The sequence below is a fragment of the Peromyscus leucopus genome, chromosome 13, assembly GCF_004664715.2.
Source record: "Peromyscus leucopus breed LL Stock chromosome 13, UCI_PerLeu_2.1, whole genome shotgun sequence".
NCBI classification, from domain to species: domain Eukaryota; kingdom Metazoa; phylum Chordata; class Mammalia; order Rodentia; family Cricetidae; genus Peromyscus; species Peromyscus leucopus.
The window spans coordinates 62382149-62406363 of NC_051074.1; the positions used below are offsets into that span (position 1 = coordinate 62382149).

Genomic DNA, 24215 nt, shown 5'->3' on the forward strand with positions numbered 1-24215 from the left:
CCACGGGATTGCTAGATTCATAAGCATTTCAAACCTCCAGCTGACAAGGGTCGAGGGGTACAGAGAAGAGAGCAGGCAAGCTGGAGAGAGGTTTGTCACATGGAGCACAGCCCATGCAGAAGTCCTACCCTATGCAGCTGAATCTCACTGTACGGGAGCTGTGAGCAAGCCTTCTGACATTCCACGGGATAAATGGCTGCTCCCCAAATAAAGCTACGCACAGCAAACACTGGGTGACGTCACACTCTTCTCACAATGGGGACCTTCGTGAGCACCAGGAATCCAAAAAGGGTCGGGTGTATTTTGTATTTACTTATACATTTCCAAGGACAAAAGCATTGCTCCCATCGACATAACTTGTTTTTATGATAAAAATGACAGGATTATTACAATCTTAAACTTCAAAAAAGCTTAATCTTGTTTCATAACAGTAATAACGGAAACAGGATAAGATAACTTCTGTCTCATTAGGAACTGAGGGGGATGAGCTGCGGTTAGGCCAGCCCGGTGAATTCTGCAGAAATACCATTCACCCGCAGGCTGCGTGTGCTCGGGAAGCCGCCGCCGCCGCACACCTCCAGTGCGAACAGCTTGAAAGAATGTGCAACGAAACCCAGAAAACTGGAGATCTGATTGGCAGAAATCAGAATGCGGAGTCAAAGTCCGGATTCAATCCTCTTTCCTTCCTCTTGTAAAAATTACGGTGCAAATTCAAAAACACAAAACAGGAAATGTTTAGCTGTGCTTGGCTTCCAAACAGAGCATGCAAAGCACTTATTCAGAATCTGTCAAATAGAACATCTGCTAAACTCATATTGAAGTTACTTCTTAATTACCTTATGAATACTCAGAATAAGCAAAAAGAATAATTAACTAAACGTTTGTAGGAGGAGCTTTCAGGGGAATGTGGAGGTTATTTAAAGCAATATTCAGGGATGTTTCTGAAGGCTGTTGAGATGCAGAATCAATGGCTGCTCAGCTAATTTTCAAATATTTAGAATAAGAGTTCATGTTACTGGACTAAAGTAGAATACTGAAAAGGAGCAGTGTGAAAAGGACCCTGATCGCTCGCTCTGAAGAGGCTAAGTGGAAGTCTCACTATGTCGGCTGACTACTGAACAGGAAGACCAAATCCTCACAGTGCCTGAAGGTTCGCAGTGCTCAGAGTCAAATTTTCTTATGTACTTGTGTGTGCCTTGTCCTCTCGGACCAAGCACCTGCCTCAATCTCAAGGTCTGAGCTTTACAGCTCTCTCCACTTCATGCCCGTGCTGGGCTATGATCACTCTGAAGAAAGTTCCACTCTCTCCTCAGTGGAATAGCACAGGCAGACGGGAACAAAGCCTCCAACCTCCACTCAGGCTACTGTGGATAGAAGATGGCTTCTAGCTCAAGGACCACACTCTGCCTCACGATTTAAAATCTCACAAAAAGTTGGGCGGTGGCGACAAGTGCCTTTAATCCCAGCACTCAGGAAGTAGAGGCAGGTGGATCTTTGTGCGTTCGAGGCCAGCCTGGTCTACAGAGTGAGTTCCAGAAACCCTGTCTTGAAAAACAAAAAGATAAAACTCAGACAACATGTTGTCTCCATGCCTTGGACAAAATATACTGCATTACACTCAATTCTTTAAAGAAACTAAAATGACATTAAAATGAGAAAATTAGGGTGTAGCTGTTTTCATATTTTTTTTTCCCTTAAAAAGAAACAAAATTAGGCAAGCTGACGTTTCGTAAGACTGTGCAGACAGCAGCAAGCGCCGCCAGTTTTCTGGGGTTAGTAGGTGCGAGGCTTTATGGAGTTCACCCAGGGCAGGAGGAAGTCGTGACGGAAGTACCTTCAGTCCAAGCCAGTAAGCCCAAATGACAGCAACCGCATGCTTACGCCTAGCCTCCTCCTTCAAGCGTTTCAATTCCCTCCGAGCCTAGAACGTTTTAGATAGTAAATAAGAGACAGCCCAACGCAGACAGCACAAATGACCAGAAAAAGATACCCCCCACCAAACAGGAGAGCCGACGTTTGAGCAGGACTGCAGAAGGGCAGAGGGACAGTGTACGCTCACTTCAACCCAAGGAGTCGATGCGGAGCTGGCACAGCGGCCTCTATTTCAGCACACTGAGACTCACTTCCGGGCAAGGACAACTATGTGGCACCCTGGAGGATGACCCCCCCTCACTTCCACTCCCCTCCTTTCTCCACATTCGCTCAACTCCCTTACAGAACGATCTCGCTATCCTTCCCTTGGCTGTGACCCTCTCAAGATCCTTTAAAGGATGAATTAAAGAAACAACTTGTGTGAACAACCATTGGGAAAAAATAAAGGCTGTGTAGGTGAGCACAAGCAAAAAGTAAAACTAACAAGACACAGCAGTTCTTCCCAGTTCAGGTTAGAAGCAGCGTGTGGGGGGGGGGGGACTCACATTCGGAAGGCCCTCGAATCAATCCCCTATATTGCCAAAACAAAAACAAAATTTGGCTAAGATCCCAAACAGTGACACTAAAAATTGAAATGAGGAAAAAAGTGCCATGACTGATGGGTTGAAAAAAATGACGCTGGGGGAAAAAAAACCAATCCTGGGCACGCTGTTTCAGGAGACAGAGGCAGGCACTGATTCTGCAGACATTCCAGCTCAGGACTGGGGAATAAGCTCCCTTGGAGAGGTCCCGACAGGAGCAGCCTGTCTGCTGGGACACTTCCCGTAACTGGCTAAGGAGCTAGGTGGTCTATTCAGTTTTAGCAAAAACACAAATGAACAATTCTGGTCAGTTTCTGACAAACCTGTTGTGTTGCCCACATGGTTGACTTATTCGTCTCACAAGATGGGCTCACAAATGTGGAAAAGGTAGACTTCCCCCAAAACACAGGACTCTGCAGAGTTTCGTGTTTCTAACCGGAATACACATTTTAAGCCAAGATGACCTTTGATTTCTAAGTAAGAAAAACATCTAAAACTCTTGTTCCTTGGGGGCATATGAAATGTTCCCAGAGCCCAGGACTCTGCCTGGGATTAGTGAGTTTCAGGAGGCCTTTGTCCCTGAAAACAAACATCGATGCTGAAATTCCTGGGATTCTTCTCTGGCAAGTATGGCTAGCTTCACATGAACACAGTCTTCTGTGAAATCACAGTTGACCCTCCCCTGAAAAATTGACACTGTTGGCTTACGACAACCAATAGGTGTTACGGTCAGCCTGAAACGCAAGTTCATTCAAGGATTACTTCTCTTAAAGCATGCGTTACTGGCGTTATTTTGTCAACTGATTCAAACCCCAACCTTAACATTCTCCACATGCGCCCCTGCATCCAAGGACCCCTACAAACACTGGCCAGCATTCAACAGTGGGAGACCGGTGAGCGCTAAACATGCAAGTTAATTAAGAGGGTTTAAAAGAAGAACTAGGCTAGAGCCTTATTAGTAAGATTAGTGTCTCTGGTCTGTACATGCCAATGCTTCCAGGGCGTACTACTGTCTAGCATCACCAGTTTCAGTGATCTGGCCGCTAGAGCATGCACTGGGGTGAGTCACTACCAACTGCATCCTCCATCCCTGCTACGCCGAGAGACCAGGGTTGGCTGGCTACTGCGGAATTCCCGGACGCAGCGACCAGACGTGCGCATCAAGTACCTTTGATCCAAGCCAGTAAGCCCAAATAACTGCAATAGCATGTTTATTCCTAGCCTCTTCCTTCAGCCGTCTCAGCTCCCTTCGCGCCTGTGGTGCGTGTGAAAAGGAGTTACAGAAAGGGTTAAGGCAGGAAAGGCTGCAGCTGCTTCCCGATGACGGAGACAGAGAAGGAGACACCCGTCACCAAGGGTAAACGCAAAAGCACGTGCCGCCACCCACACCAAAACACGGCAAGGGGCAAGAGGCGCGTGTGTGCTCAGGAGCTCAAGCCAGTGCATCATTTTCTGCCCCCTGAGTCTGAGGGTCCTGGGCTCCACAGCCACTCCCGACCCGCCCTCCCTCCTCAGGGCCTCGGGCCTACCTGGGTTCCGTGCCAGTACGCCGCGATGGTGGTGGCGGCCTCCTTACAGCGCTTCTGATGCTTCAGCTCCCGCAGGAGTTTTCGAGCCTGTGGTAGAGAAGTCATATATATATTTTAAATGAACTTAGAGAGTGACTAGAAAATCATTTTCAAAGAGGCGAGAGTCCAATTACACATGGTCTAGTGAGAACTAGCTGAGAACAGGAATAAATGCCCAGAGACACTGGCATGGCGTGGTGGTCTCACCGTGAGACGGCAGCTCCTGCCTTGGTATATGACAGGGAAAAAAAATGGCCACAGCCACCCAGGCTGTCTACAGAGAGGTGGAGACCCAGTCTCAGATCATGGCCAGAGTGCTCCATTGTTCTTCCAAAGCCCAATGCATCTCCTTATTCATTTTGTTGGGAAGTAACTGTGGCTATCCTTTCAAATCAAGAGTTGTTTTTTTTTTAAAAATCCAAACCAGTGACTTTTTTACCCCAGTAATTGCTCAAGCGAGAAGGGCACCTAGCTTGGGTGAATGCTTTGGGTCCTGCCATTGGGGTCTCATTTTCACACGCTTGGAACTCTCTTCTGCTTTTTGCTTACAGTTCTTCAAAATATAACAACCACTCTTGGCTTGCGGGAGGTACACACCAGAACACAGGCTGAAGTTTGCCTGGGGCCCAAAGTTCGCCGACCCTTGAACCGAGCCTTAGCTGGAAGGATTTAGGACCAGCACAGCCACCCATGACTACCCACTCTGCCTTCTACCACAGCCCTAGCCAGAGCCGGGAGCTTCCAGTCATCATGAGGTGGCTGCAGGGGGTCACTGGAGAGTCACGGATGTGGGGCCGAGACCCACAGGACTCAAGCAGTGGCTGCATGGGACCCTTCTGAACAATGGCTTCTCTCAAAAGCACTGGGTATAAGGACACTGAAATTATATACCGTATTATTTCAGGGACTTCCTGCTTAGAGAACAAAGCTTAATAAATAAATAAATAGATAGATAAATACATAAAGAAAGAAAGAAAAAGAAAGAGAGAGAGAGAGACAGAAAGAAAGAAAGAAAGAAAGAAAGAAAGAAAGAAAGAAAGAAAGAAAGAAAGAAAGAAAGAAAGAAAGAAAGAAAGAAGGAAGGAAGGAAAGAAAGCGATTAGAAGGAAGCAGCCAAGACATAGTCACCTGGGGTTCCCTGCTTGGCCCCATAATATTTACTCTTTCCATGGGGCTGTTTACAGCGCAGGTGTAGGAGCTGAGGAAGCCTCCCCCGCAGAGCGAGCCTGAAGACAGCACCCTTTGTGAAGAACCCCAGCTCCCACATACGTACGTAGAGCCCACATTTACACTTACCTTCCAGCCCCGGATGTAAGACTGCACCACCAGGGCCGAGCTCTTTATCTGCTGGTACCGCTTTTGTTGCTGCGGGAGAAAGGCGAAGACGTCAGCAGTCATACATCTGTGTAGCTAAAAGGTAGACCTTGAGGGCCAGAGAAAGGGTGTCTGTTCACGAGGAGCGGCGGGTGCCTGACCACCCACACTCCCGGAAACCAGGGTATAAAGCAGGGTAAAGGTTAGACGACCAAGCGACGACGGCAAGCCTGCGGTCTACGTGGAGGACGCTGAGCACGGTGACCTCTGTGTCACCGTGCGGATCACTGTCACCAACGCCTGTTCTCTGCATCGTGCTGTGCGGCAGCGACCCCACGCCACTTTGCACCTACTTTTTGAGAACATTCTCTTCTTGGTATCATTCTTCATCACGCAACTCACTGGGCTAGCCTACCTCAAACCTTCCGGTCACTTTTAAGTTTGCTATCATGACTCTGCTTCAAGTTGGGAAGTCAGGGTAATTATTTTCAGCAAGCCAGCCCGGTATCAACTGAAACGAAGTGTAGACAGAGCCCCGAGAACGTGTGAGTCTAACTCCATCCTCACCCACGAGGACGGACTGTGACAGAGGTCAACACCGTCACAGGTGCACAGCCGCACTCCAGCTCAACAAGCTCCCTGTCCAGAGGCCTTGCTGTAGAGTTGATTCCTTAAGAGAGCGAAGCTGTTAGAACATTCTCCCAAGAAAAGCGAGCCCTTACAGTTCTGGGTTTGGAATGGATGCGGGGACATAGGCATCTCTGACGAAATGCAAAGCCTTTCAAAAGCACTAACGTCGGGTTGTTAAGGCTTCATTGTGAAGCACGAGACTGTTGGCGCCTCTTCTCTGATGAGGTCTAAGAGCCTGGGCTCCATCTGGAAGATCAGAGGTAATGGAGGGAGCTGGGCAGTAGAGAGTTTGGCTTGAAACATCCCTCAAAAAAATCTGAGCAAGCCACAGAGAGCAAGTTGGTAAGCAGCACTCTTCCATGGCCTCTGCATCACCTCCTGCCTCCAGGTTCCTGGCCTGCTTGAGTTCCTGTCCTGACTTCCTTTGATGATGAACATGGAATGTGGGAGTGGAATACTAAATAAACTCTTTCCTCCCCAAGTTGCTTTGGTCACAGGGTTCCACCACAGCAACACTAACCCTCACTAGACAGATGCTTATTTTCTCTTGCTAAAAGTGAACTTTATCAAGCCAGGAACCAGGCTGCTGGGTCCACTTTGCTACTCTCAGAGCACAGTAAGTATTTTTTTTTTTTAAAGAATACTTTTTGTAGAATTCAAGACAGATTGATAAGGATCTGCTCAAGCTTCGATTTTCTTAATGACCTCAAAATAAGAAATGATAAAAAGTACATCTTAGAGACAGGCTAAGTTGGCCCTCCCTTTCTCAGGAAACAGAAGGGAGCATCATGAGTCTGCAGTTAAGAAGCGCTGCTGTGTGCGTGGAGGAGAATCCATAACGCCTAGGGCAGAGTGAAAACAGCCCACTCTGTCTTGGCTGAACAGACATGAGTAAATGGTTGACTCAAATGTGGCCATTCTAAGACTTGTATTGTGGCTGTAATCTTCCTAATTAGAACAGGCAGTTAAAGACCCCACTTAAAGACCAAGCACATCTTAAGCTTTATCATTTAAACACATTACTGGTTCCCAAAAATTTGGGAAAATGCTAAAATGCATTTCATGAAAGTAAGTCAACACAGATTTTATCTGATGGCAAAATGTCTCTTTAGCTGCAGCGGACGATTGCACTAAATGAGACCTGATTGCAAATTTAACCCACTTTTAACTTTGCAGAGAATAAGAAGCTTTGCTCTTCTTATCACTACAATTCATTTCAGGAACACAACCTAAATTAAAGTGAAGGCGGAGTCAAAGCTTCAGGCCTTCCAAACAAGCAGCATGCCTCCAACAATGCAGACAACCAGGTGCTGAGCTTCCAAAAAGAAGTTCCATACTAGTTAAGCAAAAATACTTTATGATCGACTCCTTCTATCTGAAGACTACGGAAAATCCAGTCCTTTAGCCAAAACCAAAGCTGTACCAAAACAGAATTTGGTGCTCTGGAATTAAAGCCATCTCTCTTCACTCCTGCCTCACTATAAGCAGCCATGAAGTCACTTTAGAAAACTGACCCCGTCATAGTGAAAGTAAGTGACGCAATCTCCTCAAACCAGTGACAAAATCAAAGACAGATTTCCTGCTTCATCCTTCCCCGAGATCAGTGCAGAACAGTCTGGAACACTAAACCCCGAGCTCCGTAACTGTCTTAGGCTCAGATCCATGCTCTGCCACTGACAGCAGTGGGCAGGTTCCCAGAAGCTCAGCACCTTGTTTTCCCATGTTAAAAATAATAATAATAATAATAATAATAATAATAATAATAATAATAATAATACCAACATGAATTTCACAAGGTTGTTGGGAAGTTTTAGCTAGTAAAAGTTGCAAACATGGGATCCCATAGAAAATGTTGAGACGTTGGCATGGTTACATCAGGTTGTAATGAGAATTTAGCATCATTACATCAGGCTGTAGTGAGAAGTTGGCATCATTACATCAGGTTGTAATGAGACGTTGGCATGGTTATGTCAGGTTGTAATGAGAATTTAGCATCATTACATCAGGCTGTAGTGAGAAGTTGGCATCATTACATCAGATTATAATGAGAAGTTGGCATGGTTACGCTAGGTTGTAATGTTAACATCATTGCGTCAGGTTAAAGTGAGAAGTTGGCATGCTTATGTCAGGTTGCAGTGAGAGGTTGGCATGGTTATGTGAGGTTGTAGTGAGAAGTTGGCATGGTTATGCCAGGCTGGAATGAGAAGTTGGCATGGTTATGTCAGGTTGCAGTGAGAAGTTGGCATGGTTATGCCAGGCTGGAATGAGAAGTCGATATGGTTAAGTCAGGCTGGAATAAGAAGTTGGAATGGTTATGTCAGGCTGTAATGAGAAGTTGACAAGGTTATGTTGGATTGTAGTGAGAAGTTGACAAGGTTATGTTGGATTGTAGTGAGAAGTTGACAAGGTTATGTCAGAGTGTAGTGAGAAGCTGGCATGGTTACATCAGGCTGTAGTGAGAAGTTGGCATGGTTACATCAGGCTGTAGTGAGAAGTTAGTTACATCAGGCTGCAGTTCCGGGACTCACCGCGTATCTCCTGCACCAGGCAGCAATCACAACTTGGCTTCTTTTCATGAGCAGGAAATGTGTACGACATTTCCATCCTCGATAAATCTTCTGAATCAGAGTGGCCAGGTCCTCCAGCCGCTGCTTCCTGAGGTCTTCTAATTGAAATAACTAGTAAGAAACAGTAGACAGACTTAGCCAAAGTCCTCCGGACCTACGGCATTCATGAAAGAACTTCGGATGCTGACATCAGCTACTTGAAAGAGGTATGCTACAGATCACGGTGCGTGAGGAAAATATTTTGATGGATTCATGAAGGATCTTATGACAGGTCAGGGAGGGTTAAAGTGAGCCAGAGGGGACCGGCACTCTACAGGATGCAAACCGGCTCAGGTGAAGTCCTGAGTACCTACATGACGTCCAGAAGTCTGAGAGGCTGGAGTTCAGATCCTCAAGCAAAGGATGCTGGGCCGGGAAAGGACAGCTCCTCCTAATGCAGGTGCTGGTGGCCTCTTTCAACAACCTAAGTGCCCTCAAGCCCTCTAAACGCCCATCTCACTGAGCCATGTGCTATTAATTATACTTTTCACCCATCTGTACGTTTGTGCAAAGGCTCCAAGGAACTCTAAAGAGTTCTATGAGTTTGATAAATCTTGAGAAAATGCTTCCTCCCATGTTCCGTGTGCACCCATTGGGCTGTGACCCCTCAAACCCCTGTGTGACTTAGACCCTGCAAACACTGACGGGCTCTCCTTCCCGTCACTGTCAATCAGGGAGGGAGGCTCAGGCCAGGCTTGATGGTTCTGTCTTCATTCCTTAAGTTCTGTGCAGTCTGTCACATGGCTTTGGTGTTGTATAATAACATACCATCCCTTACCTGCCCCAGCTCTGGGACCCTTCAGACAAACAAGCAAATATGGCCTCCATGGTGGTACCTCAGGAATTAGCCTGCATGCAATGGGATTTGAGTTCAGAGCGTAAAGGTTACATACTGTTCTTGGGTTTCGGATGAATATCTTGGATCTACCAAAGGAGTACTCTTCCACAGGAACCTCTAGCTCATTAAACAGAACCTCTACACCAGACCTAAAAGAGTAAATGAAACACAAAACAATGTTTTTCCTGAGTTATAGAAATAGTTTTACCCTGTATCATGTCAGGTTCTCATTAACATACAAAAAAAGCTACATTAAAACATTTACATCAAGGGTGAGTGTGTGGGGGGGGTGTCAGGGGACAACTGGCAGGAAGTGCGTGGGCCCTAGGGATCACCCTTGGGTGGTGAGGCCATGCAGTAAGCACCTTTCCTGCTGAACCACCTCTCCAGGCCCAACACTACGGCATTTCTTAGGGTAATCACTCTTCAGCCAATATCTTTCTACCAAAGGATTTTCTAGATTGATTTCCACAAACTAACCCAAATAAACACTACTAAAGCAAATCTAGGCTTAGAACTATGTACCCTAAGAAATGCAGGGATTTCTTGATTTCATTAGTAATACAAAAAAAGTCAATGAATGTATCAGCGGGGGCCGAGGAGGAAAGCAAAAGCCTCAGACCTATATTGAACCTACTCAATCCACGCCGTGTACAAGTGTTTCACCTGCACATGTGTGTATGTCACCACCCATGTGCTTGGTGCCTGAGGAGGCCAGGAGAGGGAACTGCATCCCCTGGAACTTGAGTCTCAGGTGTTGTGACCTGCCAGGGAGATGCTGGAACCAAACCCCAGTCCTCTGCAAAAGCAGCGGATGCTCTTAAACCACTGAGCCATCTTTCCAGCCCTCCCTGAAACCCTGAATCATTGCTCTCATTCCACAGAGGGTGAGCACAGGCCCACAACAGCGCCAAGTGCCAGACCAATGAGATGCTACAGAACATGGCCTCTTGTGGAAGGAACAAGGCCTTGACCTTGGTTTCAACACCAGTTTCTAAAACTAGCCTGGATCCACCAACCTGTGGACTGCCTGCCAGACGGGGAATAAATAATGTTCTTTGTTATGGCACGTTTAACACAATCTCCTAGAAATTAACGGTGTGTAGCAACAACACCCTGGGCCTTCATGAGACACCAGAGACTACAGCATATGTGATTTCTGTCTTTTCTATAACTCAGAATGCACCTCTAATTACTCAATGCCCTGTAAAAGGCTGGGTCCAACCGAGAATGTGCACACAGCCTGTCTCGCCCATGAGCAGCCACGCTGGCCTTCTGCAGTATTCAGACTTCTACGTTCCCCACGGCAATCCTGACTGGTGAGAGTGGAGGTTCCTCACGGGCCGGGCCTGATTTCTCTCCTGTAGCTGCTGCGCTCCAGCACACAAGTTCATACATCAACTACCAATGGCCTATGGATTCGCCATGTGTATTTTCGAAACACGTGTAGGCACGCAAGTTCCAAATATGGATTTCAGATGTTCCATTTCAATATCAAAGAAATCTGACACCTCCATAGTAAGCTGAGGATCATCTACAATGTTATCCCAGACTTTACATGCAAGGGCAAACCCACGCCACACCAAGAACAACTTCAAAAGCTGACGGTCGCCCAGCCGGAGAGCCGCTTACCTTGCTGGTCCTTTCCAGTGAGGCCATGTTTGTTTGCAAAGCATCTTGTATCTTTCCAGGCAGGGTTCATAGGCCTGCCTGAAGGCGTAGCCTGCCCGCCTCACTCGGACATTCTCCAGCAGACCCAGGTACCTGATCTGATGGCACACGAGACTCTCGTTGAAAATGTGTGCTGCTTTTTTATCATTCGGCTTGATGCACCTAAAACATTTCAAGCATTTTAGGTTTTAAACTCTGCCTCTGTGGATCTTAACTGGGGTTTTACGTCCAACCATTTCACAGTAATTATTGGCTATTCTTGGAAAAACAAACCCATTTCTAATTAGTTCAAACCATCTCACAATAAACTGAACATAAATATAATATTGTATACACTGCAATTAAGAAATTGATTAAGGCATGCCATGGCACTGATGAGTGCCAATGACATTTCATAAAGTGAAAGAAGTTTGAAAATGGTGTACACTGTACAATTGCATATACATATGACATTCATGCAAAACCAGTCTGAATCTGTACTGCTGTCTCCTCTGAGAGGCGGTGGTGGGGATCCACACAGAAGACAAGCGAAAGGAAACCTTTTACAAAGGTAGATTGTATGTGTCTATGTATGTGCAGGTACGCACTTCCTGTGTCTATGTATGCGTGTGTACACTCTTCCAGATCCTGAGCTCATCCATTCCGGCAATGACTCCAGGAATCCTGACCTGCCTCCTCAGCACCAGGGTTACAGGCAGCTCCTGTGGCTAGCTTCTTTAGTGGGCTCTGGAGAATCTAAAGTCAGGTCTTCTTGCTTGCTCAGCCACTAAGCCACCTCCCCAGCCTCAGCACATCTTATATTTTGATCTGAATGGGATAATACATGTATATACATATATACAATAAAGCTGTACAATCAGAACTCATGCCTTTATTATGAATGGGTGATAAGGCCATAAGGAAAAAAGCCAACACACTCCTGCCTCCTTGGCCCATGTTCCTCTGTAACAGAGCTCTTGGTGGCTGACAGTCCCAGACTCCTTTGCTGGCAGTAGGTATGGTCACATGATCAAATTTTAGTATCAAAGCAGAAGTAATGTGTTGTGTTCTGGTCTGGGTCCCTGAAAGGAAGAAGCTTATCCCCGCTTTCTCCCATTAAGTAGGCCTTTGCCAGTGGGCAGCCATCTTTGGCCGCAGAGATGAAGAACACACCTTGGAAATGGCAGAGCCACAAAACAGAAAAACTTCCCTATTAGCTCTAGAGCTGTTCTTACACTCAAAAGTCCTTACACAGAGTAAACGCCAGACTTGTAGAAGCCATTATCAGTTTTGGATCACACAGCAGCCATCCCTGGGCTGACTAACACAACCGTTAAACATCCGTGGCTATGGCAGTACAGCCCTTAAGTGACCGCTCTAAAACACACACACACACACACACACTGGGACAATTAAATCTCATCTGGCTTGGTCTTGATGTTTGATACTTTTCCTCTTACCATGGAGTATCTACTCTATGCACTAAATGAAGGCGGCAGACGAATCAATAGGAAACTCTTAAGTTCTGAATCCGTCTCCCATGCAAAAATGCAACTGGTTATCGATCAAGGACCAAGGACAATGAATGGAAAAAGTTTAGCCTTACGTTGAAACCTGAGGCTGCCAAGTTCCTAGCAGCGAGCGTGAGGACCGCCTCACAGCCTTGGGGCCTCTTCCAGTTTCTTACAGAACACACAAAAACTAGAGAACAAAGAACTCCCTAAGGTGATGGTGTATGTTTAATGTCTCGATCCGAGTGAGGCTGCCAAGGTAAACATCATGGTTATAAAGTAATTCAGCTGTTCACCGCAAATCTGTGTGTGTCACTTCGAGAAAACTTGCTAGCTCTACTCAACTGAGAATAGCGAAAACAGATGATTAAAGATTCCTGGCTATTTTCTAGAAGTGAGATTTTTCTCCCAATATATGTTCTAGCTTGGGTAAATCAGGGCAGGATAATTTGCCTACTTCTGTTTCTACTGATATAAATGTTAGGTAAAGAAACCAAATACACACACACACACACACACACACACACACACACACACACACACACACACACACTCGTGCTTCACTTTGGTTTCTTCCTAACTGAAATTCCAAGGGTAAGATGCATGCTGGCATCGTATCCATCCGCCAGCACATCTCCTACTGCTTTGGGTACAAGCACACTCTACAGATTCTAACCCTAGTGGGACCTTCCCAAATCCAGAGCAAGTCACATCTGAGATGACCCTGAAGCTGGAAAGCAAACAGACAAAGGGACTCTCGAGGTTTTAGGGAAGTCTTTCTTATTGCCTTGAAGACATCTGGGTTGTTTTAGAAATGGTTTCTCCCAAGAAAGTCTAGGGCCTAGGCCCTCAGGGACATGAGTGGCCACCACGCTGCCTACTTCACGGCTCTGCTCTGACAGGACATTACAGGAAGCCAAACAGATGCCAAGAACAGGGCTGCATGCAAAGCCCCAGGAAAACAGCTCACCATTTGTTTTTGTACTTTGTCATTAAAAACAAAAAAAAAACCCATAAAAGCAGAAAGCTGGGACTCCCCCATGTCAACCTCCAGCTTCCTGTCACGCCACCCCACATTTTCCTCCTGTAGTTCCCCGCCACCCCCTCTGTTCCGGGGAAAGAAATACAGCTGTGAATTTTTTAGGACAACCAAACAACTGTATTATCCGATCTATCACTACGCTTGCTACTCTCCGCTAGGGCTGCATTTAAATTGAAACAAACGGGAAAGTAAGATTCATTAAGTGCTCTGAGATCTGAACTCGGGCTGCAGAAGTACCTGATGTAGTTCGGATTCTTGGTCTGCAGGTTCTTCATCAGAGTGGCTACGGACGCCTTGAACTGTGACCCCGCTGTAGGAGGTCTCTTCAGGTTGACCTTCGCCGGGTTCCCTTCGGGGAACAGAGACTTGATGAGGGCATGGCCGGCCTTCCACATGGCTTGGGACAGGTCTCGGTACAGGAGGTCATTGTTCTTGTCCACAAATCCCTCCACCTGGTACAGCACCTGTGAACAGCACAGGGGACTCAGTGCTGGCTGGTGCCCAGGACAGCGTCAAACAAGGGCAATGCCACCCAGACTCCTTCGGCAGAGAAACGTCCCCAGTACACTAGGGGCACACTGAGACTCTGTTTGCCTCCAACTTTAAGTTCCATCAACTGGAGTTGTAGGAGAGATCAAAATAAAGTCTAATGTCCTTCAGGATTTGCAAGAATAAACTCCAAAATGTTATCATAACATTTTCAAAGGATTTTTAGATGTTCTTTGGTGTGTGTGTGTGTGTGTGTGTGTGTCTGAATGTATTTGAGGATTTTCTTTTATTTTGTTGTTCACATGCTAGTCTCGCCAGTTTCAAAGTAGAAAAGGAAAATAGAGATAACACTGACATTTACACAGACATCCTCAGCACCAGAGAAACTGAGCAGGAATGTGTCTTTTAATATCACAGGCCAAAGGAGAAAAACAAAGTGCCAGTGTTCAGGCACCTGAAATAAAAGGCAATCCAGACATCAGCCATTTTCACTAAATGCATAGCTAAGGAATTCCCCTTGTAAAGTTTTCATTCTTATTTATAAAGGCAGTATTAATTCCAATCAACAATCTTCTGAGATTCTAAAAATTAACCTACTATCCAAATTGTTTTTATTGAGATTAACTTCCTCAAATACTGAGAAAAAAAATTTTTAACTAGGTGTCTATCAAAATCTCAACCTAAGAATTTGGTAAATGGCTTGTACTTTTAAAACCTTACTGTAGGCCTTTCTTCTGGAAGATCTCCTTTATTAACATTGCTAGGTATTTTTGACAGAACAGCTTAACAGCTGAAAATAATAAAATGATTGAGAAACACTTTGTACTGTTCATGAAGGCCACTGGCGTTGTTTTCAGGTCTCTCTTGTTAACAAGATTTAGTTCAACATGACCCGGGCTCAGTTACCAACCACCCCCGGTGACTCCTGCTGGCCTAATGCAGCACCAGTGTTCAGCACACCCAGCTCCGGAAGGCACAGCAGCCCTGGGAATAGCTGTGTGGGCTGGGGTGCGTCCCAGTACCTTGCCAGCATAATGCTGGATTCTGAAGCAGCTGTGAGGCAGGGTCGTGTCATTGAGGAAGCGGGAACACTTGCTCATCCTGCTCTCAAAGTGCTGGTGGGTGGCACAGACTTGGTTCAGCTTTTCCAGGAAGGTCTCGTCGGTGACAGTGCCGGGGCGCAGGCATTCTTCATCCAGCATGGCCAAGATTCCATTCGTGTTCTGAGAGAAAAGAAATGAAGGTCTTTCCTTCCCTTCCTTGCTGCTCTGTTCTGATAATTAGTCCTAATGACGACATCTAACACGAGCAGCTTAGCCACATGCACAATTCTGTTCAGCTGTCACAGAAAACAGAAGAACCACAAGGGCCACAGAAGCCAGCTCCTTTCCAGAATGCCCCAGGTGTGTGGGGATAGACAATGGAGTCTGTCTTTGTGTCTCCTTCCTCAACAGACAGGAAGGAGCTGGAATCACCTCACCCTCTCGGTACAAATGAAAATCACAGAAAAGTGTGTGTGGGCCTGAAATCCAAAATCATGTCTGAGTCAGAAGCCAACATGGCAGAATTGTATCTACAACCAACATGCCACAAATCCAGAACTGTCTCCTACGGCTTTTGTTCTGTTCACGGCTGAGGAAATAAACTGGTCTCATGTTACCAAACTGTTCATGGATTCAGGGTAAAGATGGGTTTCTGGGTGGAGGGGATGGTACTGTGTTTCAAGATGTTGTTCTTAATGAGCCTGCAATCAAGTGCTTTTCAAAACCGTATTTAGAATAAAATTCTTGTTCTATATAAAATTTCTAAATGGGTATTAATTGTGAATGTAATTTTACTTGTGTGTTCAGACTCTATGATCGTATTTATTTCAAGATGAGCCAGTTCTAAACTGAACCAGAAATCAGGAATCTTCTACTTTGCTAACAAAGGCAGTGTGTTTCCTCCAACTATCCCCAAGGCTCCTAAATTACCATTCCAGAAACAATCCGAGCCACTGACCCTTAACCCCGCCCACTTCCACCAAGGCAAAGGCCCTGTCCTCACAAGGCTATGATATCCTTTGGCCAGCGTTTATTCATTCCACACAAAACCCAAGGGAAAGAGTGGGCTCTCAAGTGTGCTCACAACATCCCCAGAATAGACACAGTTTTTCAATGACGGGGGAAGGAAACACTTCCTTTGAGCCCCAGGCTCTTCCGTGAACATGAGTTTCTTCAATCACATATACAGGGGGCTGGTGAGATAAGCGAGTATATTTAAGTGTATTACATTTCTCTCTTGTGAGAGAAATAATTAAGTGCCTGCTGTTTATGAGAAAAAAAAACAAAACAAAACACCCATCAGCAAAGTTAAACTTCCCACAGCCAAGTCCCCGAGTTTTCAGGAACTCTGATTTCTGGACTTGAGGCGAGAACTCTTAATTCTTTGGGTGGGAATGGCATGCTCTCCTCCTAACACTGGCCAGAGCTTCCACAATTAAGCTTAGTTTTCATCAGGAAGGAGAGGTGCTTTCGACTATTGTTCTCTATGGTCAGCTACATCAAAGATGACGTTTTCAAGAGTGTCTTGCATATTGATGGAAAACACTGGCCAATCTCGTGATTTCCACAAGGGCTCGTTTGAGACGGTAGGCAGCTATTTGCTGAACACTCAGATGGTGTTCTGGAAACACAGCACAGGTCTCCTGGGCAGGTAAAAAGTTGGCAGGAGAAAGAAGCTTACACAGTGTCTCACATTACGACATCAAGGTCAGAAGTACTAGCGACCCTAAGGTAAACAGAAGGGTTTCCTGTTTCCACACACAAGTGCGGCTTCCTACAATTACTGATTACAATAAACTATACAACACTGCCTAAGAACAAAAACCTTAGAATCAAACAGCTTTCTAAAAACTGCCCAGCAACTTCCCCCACTTTAATCCTTCTCACACTCATGGAAACTCGAGTCTTCTGAAAAATTCCAGGGTTCTTGGCCACCAGCTGTCGGCACACAAACAAACCCTGGTGGATTCAAGGCCTGATCTATCACCTGAAGGTGTCAAAGGCTTGTGCCAGGGCGACAAGACCATGGTAAAAGCTGTCCACACAGACACCCAAGAGCCAAGAATGAGTACTTAGGATGACATAAAGTCTTCAGAGCACAGTAGTTCCCGGTCCACAAAGAAAAGTGTAAAACACAGTGAGACCATATGTATGTGGTGAATTATGCTGCTAAAAATTCCTTTAATATCTAAGTACTCACGTTTTCTATTAGGTCACAAATGATGGCATTGTTGAAGTAATCAATGTGAGTCCATTCTATGTCCTAAAAACAAAGCAAAGCAGAATAAAACCAAATTCATGTGACAATGCTGGATTGCCATCTGAAAATGGACGCCCCCCTCCACCGCCCACATTTCACTATCTCACTCTGAATTTCTCTCTCCCTCTAGAACCAGAGCTGTGAGTGCCATCGTCCAGTTCCCAAAGCTTCCTCAGCACAGCAGCTCACCATGGACAAACGGATTGAAGCCATCGCCCTTGACCTGCTCCAAGACGGCTTCCCATTCCACTCTCCCATCTGTGGCTGTTCCCATGCACTGCATGGGCTCCTGGCCAAGTATTTACTCAACAGGCCCTTGGGTCAATATTGCTCTGTGTATATTTATGATGTTTATAAGAAAATAGGGCAGAACTTGATCCCAGAAACCTAAGGCCTAGAGTTTTTATTTGTCATCACGAGGAAGAAAATAATTTTAGAGGCAATGCTGAGTTCTAAGTCAGTTAACTATTTCAAGTGTAAAAACAGCCCAGAGAAGAGAAAGTGTTTCCTCCATAGGAGGCATCATGGAAAATCTACCCCACAGCTTCCAACACTAGCTCCAGAGCCAAACATGCAATCATTCTCTGTCTGCCTAACCTCCATCTCTAGGCATAGACATTAAACTTTCTTCTTAGGAGAAGAAATGTAATTCACATAGCAAGTGAAGGATCTGCCTATATTCTCTTAGAAGTGTTTCAGGTAGTTTACGTATTAATGTCCCAGCATTCCGTGTACGATGACAAGACAGGACGAGAACAAATCTTGCTTTTAGGATATTTATATTACCAAAATTTGCCAGACAAGCACAAAACTTTTCTAAGTAAAATGGTCATTTGAAAACAAAGAAGAAATATTAACAAGCTGGTTTAATGGGTTGTTTTACTAAATCACTCGGGATTAGCAATCCCACTAGAAAATACAGGCAGGAGTGTATGGAGGTATGCCTACATCCCCAGCACTTGAAGACTAGGGCAGATGGATGCATGTTAGGGGATATCTTGGGCTACAAAGCTAGGCACTGTTTAAAAACAAGAATGTGAGCACACAAGCACACACAAACAAAAGTGAGCTCCCAGAAACCAGCACTGTCTGTCTGTCTATCTATCTATCTATCATTTATATATCATCTATCAATCTATCAACCATTTATCAATCATCTGTCTACTTACCTACCTATCATTGATCTATCAATCATCTGTCTATCTACCTATAATTGATCTATGTACGTATGTATGTATCTATCTATCTATCTATCTACCCATCTATTATCTACTACCATCAATCTATCAACCATCTATCTACCTACCTAACTATCACGGATCTATCAATCATCTGTCTATCTGTCTGTCTGTCTATCTATCTATCTATCTATCTATCTATCTATCTATCTATCTATCTATCATCTACTGATGGATCTATTTATCTGCCAGGCACGGTACACCACACTTGTAATCCCAGCACTTAGAAGGCTGAGACAGGACTATCTTGAGTTTGAGGTTCATTTTGGCTACACTGTTAACTTTGTCTTTAAAAAAGAATAAGGGGTTGGAGATTTAGCTCAGTGGTAGAGCGCTTGCCTAGTAAGCGCAAGGCCCTGGGTTCAGGCCTCAGCTCCGGGGGGGGGGGGGGGGGGGAATATAGTGGTGAGTTAAGATGGCCCAGCCTGAGGTCAGTCCCTGGCACCCACACTGTAGGAGTCAACTCTCACAAGTTGTCCTCTGGTCTCTGCACGCAACATAGCATACTCGCAGCCATAGCAAAGAGATATAACTTAAAATGTTTAAAAAAAAGAAGGAAAAGAGGTAACAGTACTCCTAAAATGTTATGGCAAATCAAAAGCAAACAAAAATATGCACAAGAAAATAATCAGGTAAAAAGGAAGAACTGTTTACTTAAAAAAAAAGAGTGAAAATCAAGTTTGTGTTTTAGAATTAAAGATGAAAGGCTTTACAAACAATTATTTCTGGTCATTTTAAAATTACAGTAACTGAGATACTCCTTAAATAACATCTGGAATATAGTGACCATATAACAAGTGTTATGTATTTATTATAAAATTTTAAAACCAATGTTTTTTTTAAGATTGAGCAAAATCTCAACGAATTCTCAATCTACCTGTGGCGATACTGATGTTTTTTTGGTATAGAGTTCTCAGTGTCAACTCATTCATAAGATACGACCATAAACATCGTCCCTGAATTACCTCACTGCAGCAGCTGACCAAGGCTTTCTACAGGCAATCCACATGCAGCTTTGTCACTTTAAGTCAGACGGAACCTGGTTCCTTTCATGTAGCACAATGCGTATGACTCACGGCGTGTGTATGAATTACTCCTTCCTTTTTATGTCGGAGTGGTAGGCCAGTGAACGAATCTACCACAGTAATCTATCCATTCACCTCCATTTTGTTAACACAATGTTATTTTACGTAATTACACTGGAATCCACGAGACTGAAGGTCATTAAGTACTGTTTAATGGCCACCTACTATGTACCAGGCACTGCTCTGCGCGTTAGTGGTACAATACCGAAGAAAGTTCCAGTCAGCACAGCTGCCATAAAAAACACAAAATGTGAAGACACAATAGAAGGAAACTTGGAGCTGACTCTCAGGTCTTAAGTAGATAGTCTTCCAAATAGAGGCTTTCTTTTCGGTTATAATAACATTACCTCCCGTATGTATTCCTCTTGCTCTTCTTTCAGAGTAAGTTCGATGAAGATTTGTTGAAGCTTCTCATTACAGTAATTAATAATAAACTGCTCAAAGCTGTTGTCCTATGTGGAAAAAAGGAAGTACACGTTTAACCCCATCCTCAGCGCTCCCTACCGAAGACACTCAACACCTCACTCCACACCTCACTCCACATGAAACGCCACACGCCACCCTTCAGACCTCACTGAGGCCCCACACAAGCTCCTAGGACAGACGTCCCTTGCAAGCACTCGGGGAAGGTCTCAGCGCCAGAGAGCAAAGGAAATATGCACGGATGTCACAGTACTTAGAGATGGCGATTGTGAGTTGGTAGAGAAGTATCCCCTGGAGTTCAGTAAAGACACGGTGAGAACCATGATCCCTGCCAACAACTTCCCAATCGTTCATCCTCAGGTCGTCTTCCTACCTCGCCTGTTCCCTCCAATCAGACTCAGGTCCCTCACTCGACACCCCGATATGTGAGTGTGTGCACACGTGTGCACCTGTATTGACTCGTTTCACACATATATCTGACTGCTCAGTACTTAAGGGGAACGGCTAACCATACCATCTCACTAACCATACCATCTCACTAACCGTACCATCTCACTAACCAATACCATCTCACTAACCATACCATCTCACTAACCATACCATCTCACTAACCATACCATCTCACTAACCATACCATGCCATAACGCACCTCGGAAATACCCAACACACCGTACCAGTGCCATGCACAAAGGATGCCCTTACTGAATAGAAATCCATGGAAGTCAAAGCATCATTACCACCCTACAGCCAGAGACAATCTCTGTCTTCTCAGAAGGGCACATCATCCTCTCAGGTGCCCCATGCTTCCTCCTCAGGAGTTCTGCCTCCTATTAATCAACTCTTATGAATTCTCTGCTGGAAGCTCCACGATGAAATCAGTTTTGGACAATCCACAGAGCTCAATGAACACAGTGAAGGTACAAACACCACCTGCTGAGGGAACACATGTTCCACTTAGAACCTTCCAGAATGACACAGATGTGGTGCCGAGGCTTGTCTTCTTCGCTTCTCCCTCTCATCCTTGCCAAGAGGTCCTAGCAATGGGCAAAAGGGACACAAAGACTCTACCTCTGGGAAACCTGATTCTACTCCACTGAGGTGGCCAGTCCTGCTCTGACAAGGAACCGCCATGCATGGGTAGAACTGAGGCTCATCACCTGTATGTAAGCAGAGACTGGCCTTCACATCTCTCTACAAACGACAAAAGCAAAAAGTCGCCAGGGTTTGGGAAAGCTGACCTTTAAGCTGACTTTGGTCCTCCCTTGGGCAGACCTGGACGGGGTACTCATGACAGACACCAGAGGACATCCTTGCTCGGTACCCGATTTGTCATCACCAGCAATGCGGTGACCAGAGACTTCTAACTCCAAACCACAAATGACACACAGGTCTACACCATCGCTGAATGACCTCACTGACGCCAGATTTAGTGAAGCATCCGTGATTTTCACCTTCCTAAAAGTTTTCACTAAAGGAGCAAGCATGTATTTTCAATACTTCAACAAATGCAGATTCAGATGCAAAGGGCACTGCCTCAGATGCCTTTTCACATGAATTCTTTAAAACCTCAGAGTTAACAGCTTTGATGAGAAACTAAAGTCCAACAGCTTCTCAGTCTTTTAACTGGCACAAAGTCGCTTCATATATGAAAACATCAGGTTTTTGTGATTCGGTAAATTATGTCCTTATATAATGCCACGATCACAAATAAAAAACCAATATCTGAGTGCCTGATAAAAGCAGACCTCTCAGACTGGCAAACAAACATACAGAGTAAGTCTGCTGTTGGTGATTCCGTGCTGATGAAGCGATTTCAACACAATAATGCTAAGGTTCCGGGTGTCCGCTGATGAGGACAGGGGGACGGAAATGATCGGTACACCCGGATACGCTGTGTGCTACGTACACTTTCCAAACACGACTATGAAACACACACAGACAGGTTAGAAGCCAAAGGCAAAGCTTCGCGATTACAACACAGCTCGCGGATTAAGTTCAAGCTAAACTGTATTTGCGACCAACCTTCACAATGTCCTGCGTGAGTCCGGCACCTCGTAGCCACACAATTAGTCAGCAACCGTTTGCCACAGAACTCACACACACTGGGGAAGCTATTAGCACAGGCACATGCAACAGACCGGCACCGCAAACAGTTTATACTTACTGCATTCTGGGGCAGGGGGACAGACACAAAATGCAGTCAGTTCTTTAATTAGCAACAGACTTTTCAAAAGTAAGCACTTTCTCAGAGTTACTCACTGCTCTAAATGGCAACCGCACCCCCGAGGCTACGTGGTAGGAAACTTTAGATGAAGCATAACCTAAAGCGCAGTCTCTAAATTGGCACGTTGTAGCTCAACTGTGCTCCTGCTAAGGCAGGGCTTCAGGATGAAAGGGTCCACGGAAATACTGATAAATCATAAAACTTGCCTGAAGCCCTACGGCTGTGAGTCCAGGGCGGCTCGATTCAGTGTAACATCAGTGTAAAGAAAATATACACTGCACCCAAGGTCTACATCTACCCAGATCGGGGACAAAGGCATTTGGAAAATCACACAAGAGTGACTAGACCCTTCGAGGTCCAGGAGGACCTCCTGTTCGCGATCCACTGCTGTGTGCTGTGTGGGATCTCGCTGAACTGCTCCTTCAAAACCACTTAAGATGGTGCGGAGACAGTATCCACCTAGAGATGGTCTAAGAACAGAAACTGACTCCCCGACCTTATTCTAATGATAAAATCTTCCTCCCCAGCCCCCAAACAAAACAGAATACCCAACCATCAATGCAGAAATAAACTTACTCCCCCACACTGAAATCAGCATCTACCACAATTGGATTCTACATCCTCCAAAACACATCATGGCCAGGGCAGTAATTAGTGCCCCAACTGAAGGCTAATAATGTACATATCTTGTGGTGTAAGTTTAAGTTGTTGACACTGTTCAAATTTGGGAAGAAACAGAATTTCTTGGACACAATTAAAACTAACTTGGAAAATTTCAAGTAAAAGCCCACAGGGAAAGGAAAGAGGAAATGGAGGGAGGAAGGGAGGGAGAGAGGGAGGGGAGGAGGGAGAGAGGGAGGGAGAGAGGGGAGGAGGGAGAGAGGAAGGGAGAGAGGGAGGGAGAGAGAGAGGGAGGGAGGGAGCTTAGTAACAATTAAGTAATTCTAATGTGTGCCATTCTAACACATTTCTCCATTTCTACAGGTTAAATTAATGTAAGGTTTTCAAATGTGGGTCGTGTCCCCCCCCCCCCCGCTTTATAAAATATCTAAAACAAGTCTAGAAATCGTCATAGAATCTCAATGACCCCAACAAGCATCTCTTCGATACTCTTAGAGAGCAAGAATTGTGAGCAGCCAGCGCTCACATGCCCGTCTCATGGATAAAGTCTCCAGGGAAGGAGCTGCCTCCACGACTTAACCCCCTCCCTCCGTCCCTCCCTCTCTCCCTCCGTCCCTCCATCTCTCCCTCCGTCCCTCCATCCCTCCCTCCGTCCCTCCATCTCTCCCTCCGTCCCTCCATCTCTCCCTCCCCCACTAGTTTTCTTTGCTGTTTTACCCACATTTACTCATACAGCCCAAGGGATAAGGTTTAAACATTCAGGAATGTATTCAAACAAGTGCATTCAGGCTTTTATTGACTGATCCCCTAGCGTGAAGCTCAGAACATCCTCTGCCCAGGACAGACAGCTGTGGGGTCGCAGGGAACCGGATGGTTCAAGCTACTTCCCAGTGTACACCAGGTGCACACGGGGACAGCAAGCACCCCTGTGTTTAAGGAGAACAAACGAATGCTTTAAACCCTAGGCCGTCTTAAAGAAGTCCTCTAGACTCTGAGTTGAGTCCGTCATGCTCCCAGCAGGAGTCAGAGTGACTTTCTCCTCCCAGGCACCAACCATGACTGTCCCACAGGCATGATTTTGAAAGATGTGTCCAGAGATGTTGGCCTATTTACCTTCTCCTTTGCCACAGAGACAGCTAAGGAAATCTTATACTTCTAAAGGCAACTATGTATTTTTTTTTAAAAAAAGTTGTACTCTTTATAAAAATAAATATTAAAAT

The 24215-nt window shown here is 45.4% G+C and overlaps 1 protein-coding gene across 10 annotated transcripts in view; it reads right to left on the minus strand.

The window, feature by feature from the left end:
• Myo1b (myosin IB) overlaps positions 1-24215 on the minus strand; it is a 178763-nt gene that overhangs the window by 16167 nt on the left and 138381 nt on the right. For 3 of the 10 annotated variants that reach the window (XM_037210425.1, XM_028886602.2, XM_037210424.1), the window contains exons 14-25: positions 22315-22320; positions 20075-20179; positions 17345-17407; positions 15124-15324; positions 13850-14076; positions 11042-11242; positions 9465-9558; positions 8494-8643; positions 5318-5386; positions 3983-4069; positions 3622-3708; positions 1835-1921 (exon numbers count right to left, since the gene is read on the minus strand). In XM_037210425.1, coding sequence (XP_037066320.1) covers positions 1835-1921; positions 3622-3708; positions 3983-4069; positions 5318-5386; positions 8494-8643; positions 9465-9558; positions 11042-11242; positions 13850-14076; positions 15124-15324; positions 17345-17407; positions 20075-20179; positions 22315-22320 — 1377 coding nt within the window. The remainder of the gene's footprint in view (positions 1-1834; positions 1922-3621; positions 3709-3982; positions 4070-5317; positions 5387-8493; positions 8644-9464; positions 9559-11041; positions 11243-13849; positions 14077-15123; positions 15325-17344; positions 17408-20074; positions 20180-22314; positions 22321-24215) is intronic. The other 7 variants (XM_028886591.2, XM_028886621.2, XM_037210426.1 and 4 more) reach the window with 7 other exon arrangements.